General features: G+C 46.0%; 1 protein-coding gene across 2 annotated transcripts; it reads right to left on the bottom strand.

The window, feature by feature from the left end:
• Positions 1-360: 360 nt before the first annotated feature.
• Positions 361-14357, bottom strand: LOC149995630 (uncharacterized). 2 transcript variants are annotated; one of them, XM_090260008.1, is made up of 4 exons: positions 14278-14357; positions 10647-10715; positions 5363-5489; positions 361-3015 (listed from the first exon to the last, which is right to left on the bottom strand). In XM_090260008.1, exons 2-4 carry the CDS (start codon positions 10692-10694, stop codon positions 1409-1411), a joined length of 1782 nt encoding a protein of 593 aa, XP_090116134.1. In that variant the 5' UTR covers positions 10695-10715; positions 14278-14357; the 3' UTR covers positions 361-1408. The 2 variants fall into 2 exon arrangements, with proteins under 2 accessions (XP_090116134.1, XP_090116133.1); XM_090260007.1 differs by lacking the exon at positions 14278-14357 and having other exon boundaries at positions 10647-10745.
• Positions 14358-14636: the final 279 nt, after the last annotated feature.

Below are 14636 nucleotides of genomic sequence, written 5' to 3'. Positions count from 1 at the left end.
GTACGGGCCATTCTGTGAAGTGAGAGATTTTTCTCCTGTAAGTGAAACAGCCCTGTTGGGAGGTGGTCGTTCCCTGATCTCTGCTGCTGATGGTCTAGGCCCAGCCTTCTGGCCTGAGTATTCCCATGTCTGGAATGCAGGGCTGGAAGGGGCAAGTGGCCTGATAGCTTGGGCAGGCTTGCTGGGTTCCTGTGGGGTACTCAAACCGCCAGTCACCAAGTACTGAGAAACACTTTGAAACGACAACATGTATATGTATCTTCTGGACTTGATGAGTGTTTAAAGGGCATTGGTCTCCCTTAATTACAACTTTTAATTTAAAAACATTAACAGACCACAGTGAGAAACTATGACATCAGCTCCAATTACTGTTACTCTTTAATGCTGAAAAAATAATTTCTTCCCATCATGAACCACTCAACAAACTCTACTATTGCAAATACATGGGGGCTGGCTATGAGGAAAACAAGGACACCCACAGATGGTGACAACCTGACATCTGGACTAGATCCAGGTGGTGTGACAATGTGACAAGGTGCCCATGGAGCCCACCTCCCCTACTTCCTTTCACCTTCCCCTCCTCACTTTACTATCACAGAGATGGAGACCCACAGATACTAAATACAGTTTCCAAGCTCCTGAGGCTGATTACTGGTCTGCATCCACAGTCCCAGATACTAAACCTACGGGGGGTCTTGCTATCCCCAGGACCCTGCAGATAAAGAAGAATCAAATGGTGAGCACCGTGTGGCCTCACCCATGTGCCCTCATTCCTAAGAGCTGTGTTGGCAGGACTTTCGTAGCATCCTACCCGTGAGGTCCCATATTAAATCTGGCACTGGTGCAGGTGTGGATTCTGAGAATCATGCCCCTCTGCCAAGTGTGCCTCCTCCTCTGGTGTCACATAAGGTTGATGATCCTGCTGAAGGTTTCCATGCACTTGTCACACTCATAGGGCTGGTCTCCCATGTTGATCCTCCGGATGACAGGGAGGAAGTTCCTTATGAACGTTTTGCTGCAATGGACACATTTACATGGCTTCTCCACGGTGTGGTCAGTCAGCTGCTCCTACAGTGACGAGAGTACAATGAAGCTCCTCTGGCAGATGGAGCACTGCTAGGGCTACTCCCCACTGTGCACATGCCTATGCTGCCTGATGAGTGTGTAGTTTTTCCGAAAGGCTTTGCTACACTAGCAACAAATGCACACTTCTCCCCGGATTATATCCTCTGGTGTGAGATGAGGTACTCATTCCCAGTGAAGGCCTTGCCACAGTCCAGGCACACATACAAATTATCTCCAGTGTCCCCGTTCTGTGGTGGAAGAGGAGATGCAACTTCTGACTGAAGGCCTTTCCACAATCCCCACAAACAAACAGCTTCTCCTGTGTAGGTCCTCCAATGTATAATCAGACACTCGTTATGGATAAAGACCTTCCTGCGGTCCCTGCACTCATAGTCTTCTCCCTGGTGTGCGTCCTCTGGTGCATTTTGAGGTTCCCTTTCTGGGTGAAGGCCTTGCCACAGTCTCCGCACACATAAGGCTTCTCCCCAGTGTGTGACCTCTGATGCACTATGAGATCCCTGTTCTCACGGAAGGCCTTGCCACAGGTCTGGCAGGTGTATGGTCTTTCCCCAGTGTGCATCCTTTGGTGCAGTTTGAGGTTCCCTTTCTGGTTGAAAGCCTTCCCACAGTCTCCGCACACATAAGGCTTCTCCCCGGTGTGTGACCTCTGATGCACAATGAGGCTCGGTCTGTACCTAAAGACCTTTCCACAGTCACCGCACAAATATATCTTTTCCCCAGTGTGTGACCTCTGATGCGCAACGAGGGTTGGCTTGTGGCTGAAGGCCTTGCCACACTCCCCACACACGTATGGCTTTTCCCCGGTATGTATCCTTTGATGCACTATGAAATCCCTGTTCTCAAGGAAGGCCTTGCCACACTCTTGGCAGGTGTACGGCCTCTGCTTGGAGTGCGTCCTCTGGTGCACTTTGAGGTTCCCTTTGTGGCTGAAGGCTTTTCCACAGTCACCGCAAACATATGGCTTCTCTCCAGTGTGTGAACTCTGATGCACAATGAGGCTCTTCTTCTGATGGTAGGCCTTGCAACACTCTCCACACACGTACGGCTTTTCCCCAGTGTGCGTCCTTTGATGCACTATGAGATCCCTGTTCTCACGGAAGGCCTTGCCACATTTCTGGCAGGTGTACGGCCTCTCCCCGGTGTGCGTCCTCTGGTGCTGGATGAGGTGAGGTTTCTGGGTGAAGGCCTTCCCACAGTCACCGCAAACATATGGCCTCACCCCAGTGTGTGACCGCTGATGCACAATGAGGCTCACCTTCTGGGTGAAGGCCTTGCCACACTCCTCACACACATACGGCTTCTCCCCAGTGTGTGTCCTCTGGTGTGTGTTGAGCTTCCCTTTCTGGGAGAAAGACTTGCCACAGTCCCTGCACACATACGGCTTCCCTCCGGTGTGCACGTGCTGGTGGGTGGTGATATACGACTGACAACTGAACTGATGCTCACACTTCACACACAAGAAGGGTTTCTCCCTGCTGTGGATTTGATCCTGCTCTTTCTGGGACGAGTTACACCTGAAAAAATTCCCACAATCCCCGCACTTGTAGAGCTTCTTGTCTGCAATGCGTTTGGTGGGCGTGCCAAGGCCTGAAGCACCTACGTTCTTACCATACATGGTGAATGGGTGTATCCCTGTTCCGCTCCATCCTTCCACTCTCAGTGGGTCTGCCATGGCGCTTTTCTGGGCAAATGTCTCAAATTCAAGACATTCAGGGCCTAATGCTTCGGATGTGTCCAAATGCCACAGATAGGTCCCTGGGCTATCCTGTTGCCATCCAACCTGGTCAGCCTGTGTCCCCGAACCTTCATAAGGACAACCCCAGGGACCGTCCATCGTAGATCCTTCCGCCACTACCGCAACAGAGGGTCTGTCTTCCCAAAACTCTTCCTGTGGGTCCGATTCCTTCAGGTCAGGTCTAGTCTCCAAGTCTGAGGGAAGGGGGAAGATATGGCGAAACACATGTAGTTAACACGGGGAGGGAGGACCTCCACAGGACACACGACAAAGCTTGAGAGCAGGGGATAGCCTGTCGTGGGGACACAGGGAGAAGGGAAGCAATGAGGTGAGATGGTGAGGTTGAGGGAAGTGAGCAGAGAGCGAGAAATGTCCCCAACAAAAAACAGGCAAGATACTTGAACCAGACACTTCACCAGAGAGAACAGACCGATGGCAAAGGAGCACCTAGGAAGGTCCTCAGCATCAGGTGCCACCTGGGCTTGGTAAGACCGCTCACCAACCAGACTGGCTGCAGTGAGAAAGGCTGAGTGTATTCAGTTCTGACAAGCACACGGAGCAATGCAATGCCCAGCGCCTGCTGGTGGAGGTAAAAATGAGACAACTGCTTTGGAAAAAGGTTGGCATTTCTGAAAAAGTTAAATATGCACCATTGTAAGACCAACCAATGCTCAAGAGAAAGGACATCATGTGTCTACAGAAAAATATCCAGAATTGGAAATAACACATTTGCTCATCATCAAGTGAGGGGATAAACAAATGGTAGTCTATCCATGAAGCTGAAGGTCCCTCTGCAATGAAAAAAAGTGAGTTACAGCCCCAGCCAGGAGGCAGCATTGACGGAAACATGGTCGTGAGTATCAGAAGATTGCGTGTCAGATCCCAGGTTGGGTCTGTATGGGAGGCAACAGATAGATGTTTCTCATTTTCTCTCTCTTTTAAATTAATAAACATATCCTTGGGGAGCACATGCTTTTTTAAAGTTAAAAAAAAGAAGAAGAAATAAAAAAGAAAAGGGAACCACTGAATCATTTAGACATCATGGGTGAACATCAAAGTTATGATGGGAACTATAAAAAGTCAGATAAACAAAAAATAGGAGTACATGTCATATGAGTCCAAACATTTAAAATTCTAGTAAAGACACAGTCATCCACAGCGGTCACTGGAGGATGGTGGGAAAGGAAAGAAGAACGGTTTGTGCTAATGGACGCGTGTAGTCTACGTCACAATGAATGAAATACCAGGTAATACGGTGTCAAAGTGCATCAAAGCATTCGCATTAACTAGTTGCAGTTAATCGTAGGGCAGTTAAAGGTCCACAAAAACTGTTAATGAAATGGGACCGTACATTAATTCTGTAAGTTAGTTTTTTCAGAACAATATTGTACAGAAATATCATTCTGTGTTTCCTTCATGTTGACACACTGTGACATGTTAAGACAGTCTGGTAGATGAGCACAGGGCATTTCTCCTGATTTTTCTTTTTTATAAAACTCCCCTAACTTATAGTAAAAATTTTAGATAACCTACTCTTAAAGAAAATCGTTTGAAATTTGGCTGATAACACCAAACTGTCTTCCAAAACAGTTGTCACAACTTCATGCTCCTAAAATGAAGAGGCCGTTTCTCTACATCTTCATACTACATGCTGCTGTTACAATATTTTTTTTATACCTCATGCGAAGAAATGCTTGAGGGAGAAAGTGAATGGGAAGTGAGAAGAGGAGAGAGAAAAAAGAGAAACATTGAACAGAAAGAAACATCAATCAGTTGCCTCTTTAATGTGCCCCGACTAAGGACCAAAGTTGCTACCTAGATATGTGCACTGACAGGAAATTGGACTCACAAACTTTTGGTGTGAGGGAGGACGGTCCGAAGAACTGAGCCGCACCTGGCCAGGCCTTATTCCTTTTCATCTCTGTGTACCTCGTGGCAAGAATTGTTATTTCTGTGACTCAACTGCTACTCTGTTGACTATCAGTATGGCTTATAAATCTTTTGTAAAGTTTAACTCCATGTATTTCTATATCTGTGAATTCCATGCTGATGACCTGGGTCCATCTCTCTATCATTCATTTGGTCTTTTTCTCGTTTTTTCCTAACAGCTCTTTATGTATTTATAATCCTCTGTTCTACATGCCGTAAATACTCTTCCCCACTTCATCACCCATCAACGTTATTTTTATATTTATTTTCTTTTTTAAAAAATATTTTATTTATTTACATGCAGAGACAGGGAAGGGCAGTAAGAAAGTGTAGGAGACAACATCGATGTGCTATAGGTTGCCTCTTGCATGCCCCAAACTGAAGAACTTACCTGCAACAGTGGCATGAGCCTTGACTGGGAATTGAACGGGTGACGTGTGGTTTGACAGTCTGGAGATCAACCCACTGAGTACTCTAGACAGGGCTCACATTCATTTTTAGTATTAAATAACTTTAACACTTTACCTAGTCATATCTGTACATCTTTTGTATTTCTATGTCATCCTAAAGTGAAAGGCAGGTTGTCATTAATGCAGCAAAGCTGTCCCTTACCCAGTGAGACCAGGTTCCAGTAGATTTCCATCATCACATCTCTGTACAGGTCCTTCTGTGCAGGCTTCAGCTGCTGCCACTCCTCCTGGGTGAAGTCCACCATCACATCCCTGAATGCCACCGAGCCCTGCGAGAGGAAGTGTACAGCATTGACCGCAGGGCCTCCTCACAAGGGTCGGGACACTCAGCCAGAGGGGCCGAGAGGATCAGTAAAGGACTCAGGATGTATGTGACATGGTGGTTAACAGGTACAGAGCTCTGAAGGTCCTGACGATGCTGGCTCATCGGTGCCTAAGTGCACCAAATGGTCCTCCGACTGACAAATAAAACTATGGAAATGTTCACAAGGAAAACAAACAACTCAATTAAACAATGGGGAAAGGGTCTGAATAGACACTTCTCGAAAAAGGACATACACATGGCCAGCAGACATATGAAAAATTTTAAGCTGCAAATTAAACCATAATGAGATATCTTCTTAAATCGTGAACCGGGGATGAACTCACAAACTTTTGGTGCACAAGACAATACTCCAGCCTCTGTTGACATACCCTAGGGCAATAATCTCTTCTTTAAAAAAATCTGAGGGTCATCCCTCCCCAGAAGGTTGATCCTAAGGAAGGCGGTATGGGATAGTCACATGACTCAGATACGAACTTCTGAATCATAGGGGTGTCGCAAAGAGAACAAGAAGAACAAGAAATTGAAAACTTACGTGAAAAAATTATGAAGGAAAACTTCCCAAATTTGGCGAAGGAAAGAAGACATCCAAGTCCAGGAAGCACAGAGAGTCCCAAACAAGCTAGACCCAAGGAGGACCACACCAAGACACATCATAATGAAAATGCCAAAGGTTAAAGATAAAGAGAGAATCTAAAAGCAGCAGGAGAAAAGCAGTTACCTAAAAAGGAATTCCCATAAGACTATCATATGATTCCTCAATAGAAACTTTGCAGGCAAGAAGGCACTGGCAAGAAGTATACAAAGTAATAAAAACCAAGGACCTATAACCAAGATTACTCTACCCAGCAAAGCTATCATTTAGAATGGAAGGGCAGATAGAGAGCTTCCCATACAAGGCAACGCAAATGTAGGTCATAATCACCAAAACACTATTAAATGAAATGATAAAGGGACTTACTTAAGAAAAAGAAAATCAAAACTACAAACATTAAAAGAACAGCAAACTCACGAATATCAACAACTGAGTAAAAAGACAAAAACAAACTAACCAAACAACCAGAACAGGAACAGAATCATAGGTATGGGGATCATTTGGAGGGTTATCAGGTGGGAGGGGCAAGGGGGAGAAATGGGGAAATGGTGCAGAGATTAAGAAGGCCAATTGGTTGGTGCAAAATAAACAGGGGAAGTAAAAGTAATATAGGAAAGGGTGAAGCCAAAAAATTTACAAACATGACCCATGGTCAGGATCTAAGGGGCGTGGGACTGCTGTATAGAAGTGGGGTACAGGATGGAAGGGAGCAAAGGGAAAAAAAATTGGGACAACTGTAATCAATAAATTATACTTAAAAATAATAAACAAAACCTTACAATAAAAAAAAACACTTTATTGAGGTATGATTGGTATACTAAAAGATACTCGTATTATAGGTAAACAACTTGATAAATTGGGAATATTGCATTCGCCAAAATGTCCCTTACGTTTTTTCATAGGGTGGCTCTAATAGCGCTGAATTGTGTTTACCCTGATTTGAAACAAGTTTGTTAGACTGTATTGTGACAGCTGTTATATCAGCATGAATTTTATAGAAAACTTACCAAACTTGGTGAATTTTTCTGCAATTTTAATAATGAAGATAGAAGAAAATACAGAACATTTCCAGAGATTATGCTTTATTATTTCAAGAGAGGTAAAAATGGAACTGAAATGCAAAAGAAGAATCGTGGAGTATATGAGGAAGGTGCTCTGATTCACTGAGTACATCAAAAGTGGTTTGCGAAGTTTCTACGTACTATCGACTTTTTCCTAAATCATTCTGTGCTGTGCGGTGTCTCACGCATTGGAGGATTTTAGGTAGCACCCCTGGCCTCTGCTGATGAGAAGCCAATAGCGGGAAATAGCCGATGTACTTAAAATGTCCTAATCAATAAATATACTGGTGAAAATAAAAAATGGGTCTTTTCCTTTATCACCTCTCTAAGTTTCCCACCCCTTATTCTAATTTTTAATTTTAATTTTTTAAATATAACTCTTGCCAAAATTTTTTCTTAAGTTTGTCCATCTGATTGAACTCACTTAATGAAAATTTTACTTAGCAGGCTCCATTCACCAAGTCTGGGCTGGGATGAACTGAACAACAGAGAAGGTCCCAGGCATCTGGGAGTCAACACTGTACAAGAACAGTGGCGAAGTGAGATTCCCAGCCCCCCACCTCAGAAGGGTCTGGAGAATCCCCTAGACATGGGACTTCCTATAAAACATGCTGAAACCCTCTGAGTGCTCTGTGCCATTGTGTCTGAGGGCATTCATTCCAGGAGCTCTTCTATTTGGATTCATGGCTAATGGCAGAAACAACTTCACCCCAGGAAAAACCTCCCCCAGTTCCAAGAGTGAAATCAGGCTTCATTTTTTTAAATCTTCAATCAAGGGTATATTTATTGATTTTGGAGGGATAGGCACACAAGGCCCAAGAGAGAGAGAGAGAGAGAAACATCAATCTGATTGCCTCATGCACATACCAAGACCATGGATCAAAAACACACTGTTTGGTGTACAACATGATGCTACAACCAACTGAGCACCTATCCAGGTCATGCTCTCTTATTTTTAAAAAAAAGAAGAATGGCCCTGCCTGGTGTTGCTCAGTAAATTGAGCACCAGACTGCGAACTAAGGGTTGCTGGGTCAATTTCTGATTAGGGCTTATGCCTGTGTTTCAGGCCAGGGCCCCAGAAGGGGGCGCGCGTGAGACAACCACACACTGATGTTTCTCTCCCTTTCTCCCTCCCTACCCACTTCTCTAAAAATAAATGAATAAAATCCTAAAGAAAATTTAAAAATGAAAAAATAAAAAGGTAATTCATTACACTAAAAGAAATTAAGAAAAATTAATTGAACCCTCAATCTCAACAACACAAAAATGACAAATATCAGAAATCCTAAAGAATGTCGGTAAAAAAAAAAAAACCAAGACAGCTAAAGAAGATAAAGGTGGAGACATCATGGTGGATCTGTGATGGAGAACTGTCGGATTATTCCTTAAATGGTTCAATATACTGTCATCAAAGGACCCGTTAATTCCCGCTTCTGCACCCAAGAGAAATGAGAAGCTCAAAAAAAAAAAAAAAAAATGTACATGAATGTTCACAGCAGCATTACTAATAACCACCAAAAAGTGGAAACAACCCAAATGTACACGACCTGATAAATGTACAAACACAGGGCCTACTGTATAATGAAACAGTATACAGCCATGAGGAAGAACACCTGCAACCACATAGATGAACATCAAAAATGTGAAGCTCAGGGAAAGCAGCCAGATTTAAAACAGCTTCACTCGTGTGATTCCATTGATACGAAATGTTCAGCCCTGGTTGGGTGACTATATTGGCTGGAGCATGAGCTATTCAACCGAAGTGTGAGGGTGTGGTCTCTAAATGGGGCTGACACGGGCAGCAGCTGATTAATGTTTTCCTTGCCTCTCTTTCTCCCTCCATTCCCTTCTCCTTAAAAATAAATAAATAAAATCTCATAAAAATATAATGCTTCAAGAATACTAAGGCTCCTGAGGACCAGGAAACCATAGGATAAATAATTTGCTCACCTACATGAGTGGCGAAAAAATATTTTCTAAACAAGAAGCCTCACTAACACCATAAACAATGCTACTGAGGAGGAAATCATGTGATATCAGTTGTCACTTCCCACAAGGATAGGTTATATACCCTGTTATTTATATTCAGTGAGCAAAATAGGCACCCAACAACCGCTAATGCGAATCAATGGCACCCCACGCTGCAACGTGCTGGTAGAATAAACTGTCCCAACCCGTAACTATGAAGACTTCGGAAAGGCCTTAAGATACCCACCCAACCTTCCTCTACAAGGAATCGCCCGGGGAAGAAAACACAAATCCCTGGCTGCTGTGGCTCAGTGGTCTGAGCATTGGACTATGAACCAGAAGGTCTCCTGTTTGATTCCCAGTCAGGGCACATGCCTGGGTTGTGAGCCAGGTCCCCAGTAGGGGGCGTGCAAGAGGCAACTCATTGTTTCCCACAAAGATGTTTCTCTTCCTTCTTCTCCCTCAGTTTGCCTCATTCTAAAAAACTGAATAACATTTTTACACAGTAGCTCCCCCTTTCGGAATTAATAAAAAGAAAAAGAAAAAGAAATGATACAAAACGCACAGCAAAGATTATTTCCCAGCCATTACTTGGTGTTCCAATTGGTTGGAGCGTTGTCCGAAACACTGAAAGTCTGTGGGTTTGATCCCGGTTTGCGGCAGGTGTGTGAGGCAACAAATCGATATTTCTCTCACAACTGTATTTCCCTTTTTCTTTTTCTTTCCCTAAAACTCAATATACATCCTCTAGTGATGATAAAAAAAAGATTTACCCACAGACATTTATATTTATATTTACATATGTAGAGAGAGAACTGTGTGATCTATTGATTTGAAAGACAGAGAAAGAGAGGCTGTTCCACTTATTGAGGAATTCATTGATTGCTTCCCATATGTGTCCTGACTAGGGATGGAACCCACAATCTTGGTATATCAAGATGGTCCTCTAAACAACTGAGCTACACCTGTATATTTTTTATTGTAAAATATTTCATCCACAGAAGAAAACTTGGAGAAAAATACCACAAATAGCCACCTAATAACACATCATAAAACATCAAAGCCACAGCCAGAGGCATTCACATGGCTGTCCGGACAAGCGGCCTCCTTCCATCGCCCATCAGTCCCCTGGACATTTAGTGCTGTCTGCCTACTTCTGAAGGCCTTCATACAGCACATCCTGCTCAGGGTCTCTGTCACACTTCATCGAACATGTTTAAGCCGCCACTTCCCAAGTGCACAGCGGTGTTTCCTGAAAGCCCCAGAGTACCGCAGCTCACTGCTGACCTATCCTGTCCCTTGTGGTAAAAAAAAATGCCAGTGTCAAGACAGTACTCTCTCAATGTGAAAAAGATACAACTCCAGGAGACTAGACCAGGGGCCTGGGCCCTGAGGGAGTTCGGGGCAGGGGGCAGAGGGTCATCCCTGCCCAGAAGCTTGATTCTAAGGAAGGAGGTACTAGAGGATGACATGACTCACCAGGGCCTTCTTGGTCAGCGGCTGGGTGTCCATCCTTCCAGTGCCCATGGTGACTGGGGGACAGGCAGGCTGGGCATAGGGGTAAAAGGAGAAAAGCATCGTGAGAGACCATGTCAAATCATGAGCCAAATGCAGACAGGGATATGCACACATCAACAATGAACATGTGTCAAGGTCTGATTGGATCCAAGACATTCAACAAAAGTCCGTGACTTAATCCTCCTGACACCCTAAAAGGTGCGGGCTATTTCCACTCACCCCATGTCACAGATGAAGTAATTGAGGACAAAAAGATAAGCCATACGACCAAGAACACAAGACTGGGATTAAAACTGGGCTGAGTACATCCAGGTCCATGTGGTTGGTGCAGAAGTCAAAGCCACACACTGACACTCCCACAACATGTAACACATACATAAACACACAGCCAGTTCCATACCCTGGAGGGAGGAACAGGACCCTCTGCCCCTGGCCATAGACTTACTTATGGCTATGGGCACCAGACTACACCCCAGCACCGTCCCCACCCACTGGGTCTCCTCCAGATATCCTGAGGCTACTGTTGAAGCTAAATGATCAGAACATGTAGGAAGACTGGAGCCATGTGATTCCATTGGTTGGAGCGTCATCCTTAAACAAAAGGTCTGGTTCAATCCCTGGTTAGGACCAAACCTAAAATGTGGGGTTCACCACTGTAAGAAATGGTCACAATAAAAACACCAGGACACAGGGCTTAAGCAATAGACGAGGCAGCTGTTTATTCACAGCTCTGCAGGTCCAGTCGCAGCCCAATCAAAGGCGTGCAGCCACAATTGGAGCAGGCTGCTTTTAATCCTATCTCGAGTATATCAAACCCCCTTCACTCTTCCACCTCATTCTCCTCTGTTTTTCCAGATGGATACTCCAGTGTTATAATCTAAGGTGATGAGCTAAATTAACTGAGGGTGATGCTTAACTAAGAGTGATCTTGTTATAGATCTGTCTCCAGCTCTCCCTTGAAGATTCCCTAACTTGTTTGTTGAGTTTCCCATTTCCCTGTGTTTGGTGATGAATATCTTCCAGTCTTTGTTTCAGAGACATTTGTGATGAGCTGAGGAATGTCATTTCCTGACTTGTAACTGCGCTAATACTGTTGACTCAGACTCAGAGACCCCCTCATTTAAGATTACATTTGTTCTTTGCTGCTAATTATTTTCTTTTTTATTTTTTATAATTTATTTGTTTGTTTATTCATTTATTTTTAGAGAGAGGGGAAAGGAGAAAGAGAGGGATAGAAACATCACTGTGTGGTTGGTCTCACTCGCGCCCCCAACTGGGGACCTGACGTGCAACCTAGTAATGTGCTCTGACTGGGAATCGAACCAGCGACACTTGGCTCACAGGCCGATGCTCAATCCACTGAGCCACAGCAGCCAGGGCTCTGCTAATTATTTTCAACTGGTTTGAGAGTCACCAGTTTCTTCTCTGCCCTTACAGCACCGATCTCAGGTTGGGATGCCAGCGGGAAGCAGCTGATCCATGTTTCTCTCTCTCATCCTCTATCTCTGAAATCAATAAACATCTAAACATCTGAACAATGTGTATTATAGCACTGTTGCTAGAAACAAACACCAATTCACCAACCAAAAAGAATCAACCAACCCTGGATATATCGCGGTTCACTTATCACGGCCTCAATGTATCGCAGTATTTTTAAAAACATTATATTTAATTATTTATCGCAGAATTTTGCGGTACTATATACATTATGTTGTTAAAGTTACGTGCGCTTAAGAATGTAGAATGTGTTTAAGAACATAAGTAGTGTTTATAAAAGTGTGGAAAAGTTAATAAGGGAGTGGGAAAGGTTAATAAGGTACTTGGAACGGTTTATAAGTGTGGGAAGGGTTTATAAAGCCTTAAAAAATATATAAATACTAAAACAAATGTAAGGTTCCTACTTCGTGGATTTTCACCTATCGCTGGGGGGGGGGGGTCTAAATCGTAATACCTGCAATAAGAGAGGAAATACTGTATGTGTAAGTTCTGAGTGTCAAATCTGAAATTCCAGGTAGCCTCGCAGAAACACGAGTTATGTCATGATCCCGGGTGCAGTGACTTAATGTGTTTTTAGAAATATTTTTTAAAAGACTTATTTACTTATTTTTAGAGAGGGAAGGGAAGGAAGGGAGAAAGAGAGAGACAAAAACATTGATGAGAGACACACACCGACCGGTTGCCTCTTGCACTATCTTAACCACGGACCCTGCCCACAGCCCAGGCACCAAGCACAAACCAGGAATCAAACAAGTGACCTTCTGTTTCATAGTTCGGCAGCCAATCCACAAAATCACATGAGGAAGGGCTTGAAAAGAATTTAATTTTTACAGATGTACTCTTTCTGCAGTCGTTCTTCTTGACTCCTATTCCTGCACCATGAGGTCAAAAACATGGCTGCTCACTGCAGGATAAAAAAGCCACAAAGAGCCAACTTACCCAGGAAGCACAGTGGGCAAAGGCTCCTGACACCTGCAGGCGCCCTTTAAAATAACATCATCTCTTTTAATATTATAAGAGAAAGGATTAATCGAATCCAGCCAGGACTACACTTGGTCTTTTAGCAGTCAATCACAACTCTAATTTTTACTTTATCAATAAAAAAGAGGCCATGAAGGAAGGCACAGTGGCCCTGGAACAGATATGTGCTTCAGGCCGATGACCTCTGAACCCAGTGTGGCCTCAGAGCTGTGCCTGGAGAGCCTGGGGTGGCAACTGTTCCTGCTCCTCCGCCTCAGCCCAAGCTTTCTGACAATGCCTTCCTTGTTTTCTTTCAAAGGAGAAACAAGGGTTTGTTACCTGTGAGGTGGTTGGTGTGGGGTCTCAGGAACCCGGATGCCTGGGCAAGGAGTTGGGGGATTCACTTAGTCTCTTCCTCAGTTTCCCTACCTGCATATTGAGGCTGGTGAGGGTCCCTACCTCAGTTACTGGGCGGCCTATAACGTGCCCAGAGCCAAACCCTGAGCACCCCACAGACGCCCTCAACAACCCACCCCGGTCAGCATGGGGCGGGGTCTCTGACCTCTTTCTCAGCCCCGCCCCTTGCGACCACCCACGCCCCGCCCCCCCACGGCCAGGTGAGGCTCTGAGGACAGGAAGCCCGTGGGCTCCGGCTGGCAGGCGGGCCGCTCCGCCAGGCCCCCTGTGCAGGAGGGCAGCCTTCCCCACGCTCTCGGGAGGGCCCCCACACGCACCGCACACACGGCAGCCACCCCCGCAGACAGAGGCGCGGGGCACACGCGGGGGGCGGCTCGGACAGAACAGACGCACCCGCACGCGCAGACACACTCACCCCCAGACGCGCGGACAGACCCCGAGGAGGAGACCAGACACGGCGGACGCCTGGATGGGGCCTCAGGCTCAGTCCCCGCGGACGGACACGACGGCGGACGCGCTCACAGACGCGGGCACAGAGGGACCCGGGGAGGCCAGACAGGAGCGGACACACAAACGGGAAAGGGTGACCCAGGAGGCGCCCGTGACACGCGCGGGGAGAAACACGGAGACACACAGCGACAGCCCGGGGTCTCAGCCCCACGCGGGCACACACGCAGCACCGTCACTCGCATCCACACGCCCCCTCCCAGGGCCCCACCAGGTCTCCTCAGGCCTTCGGCCGACGCAGCCGGAATCCCCACGAGGCTCCCTCAAGAAATTGCCCGGCGTCCTCTAGGACACGCCCCCACCCTTTGGCAGATGCGCCTGCGCGAAACGGACGACTACACTTCCCGAAAGCCTCAGCGCCGCCATTATCCTTATCCCAGCCTCCCCTCAGAGGGAGCGACTCTAACTTGACGTCAGCGTGGAAGGGGGGCGCGGCCTTCAGGTCCAGAGGCGCGGTTGTGGGGAGCTCAGCGGCATCGGGGGAAGGTCGCGCAGTGGAGCGGAGCGGGAGGAGGACGACAGAGCAGCGGGGAGGGCGGAGGGGGTGGCGCCCACGGAAGGCGAGAGGGA

Source organism: Furipterus horrens, unplaced genomic scaffold (genome assembly GCF_987537825.1).
Source record: "Furipterus horrens unplaced genomic scaffold, mFurHor1.1.pri manual_scaffold_13, whole genome shotgun sequence".
Classification (NCBI taxonomy): domain Eukaryota; kingdom Metazoa; phylum Chordata; class Mammalia; order Chiroptera; family Furipteridae; genus Furipterus; species Furipterus horrens.
The sequence above is the reverse complement of the archived record's forward strand: the minus strand, read 5'-3'. Positions and strand labels throughout refer to the sequence as shown.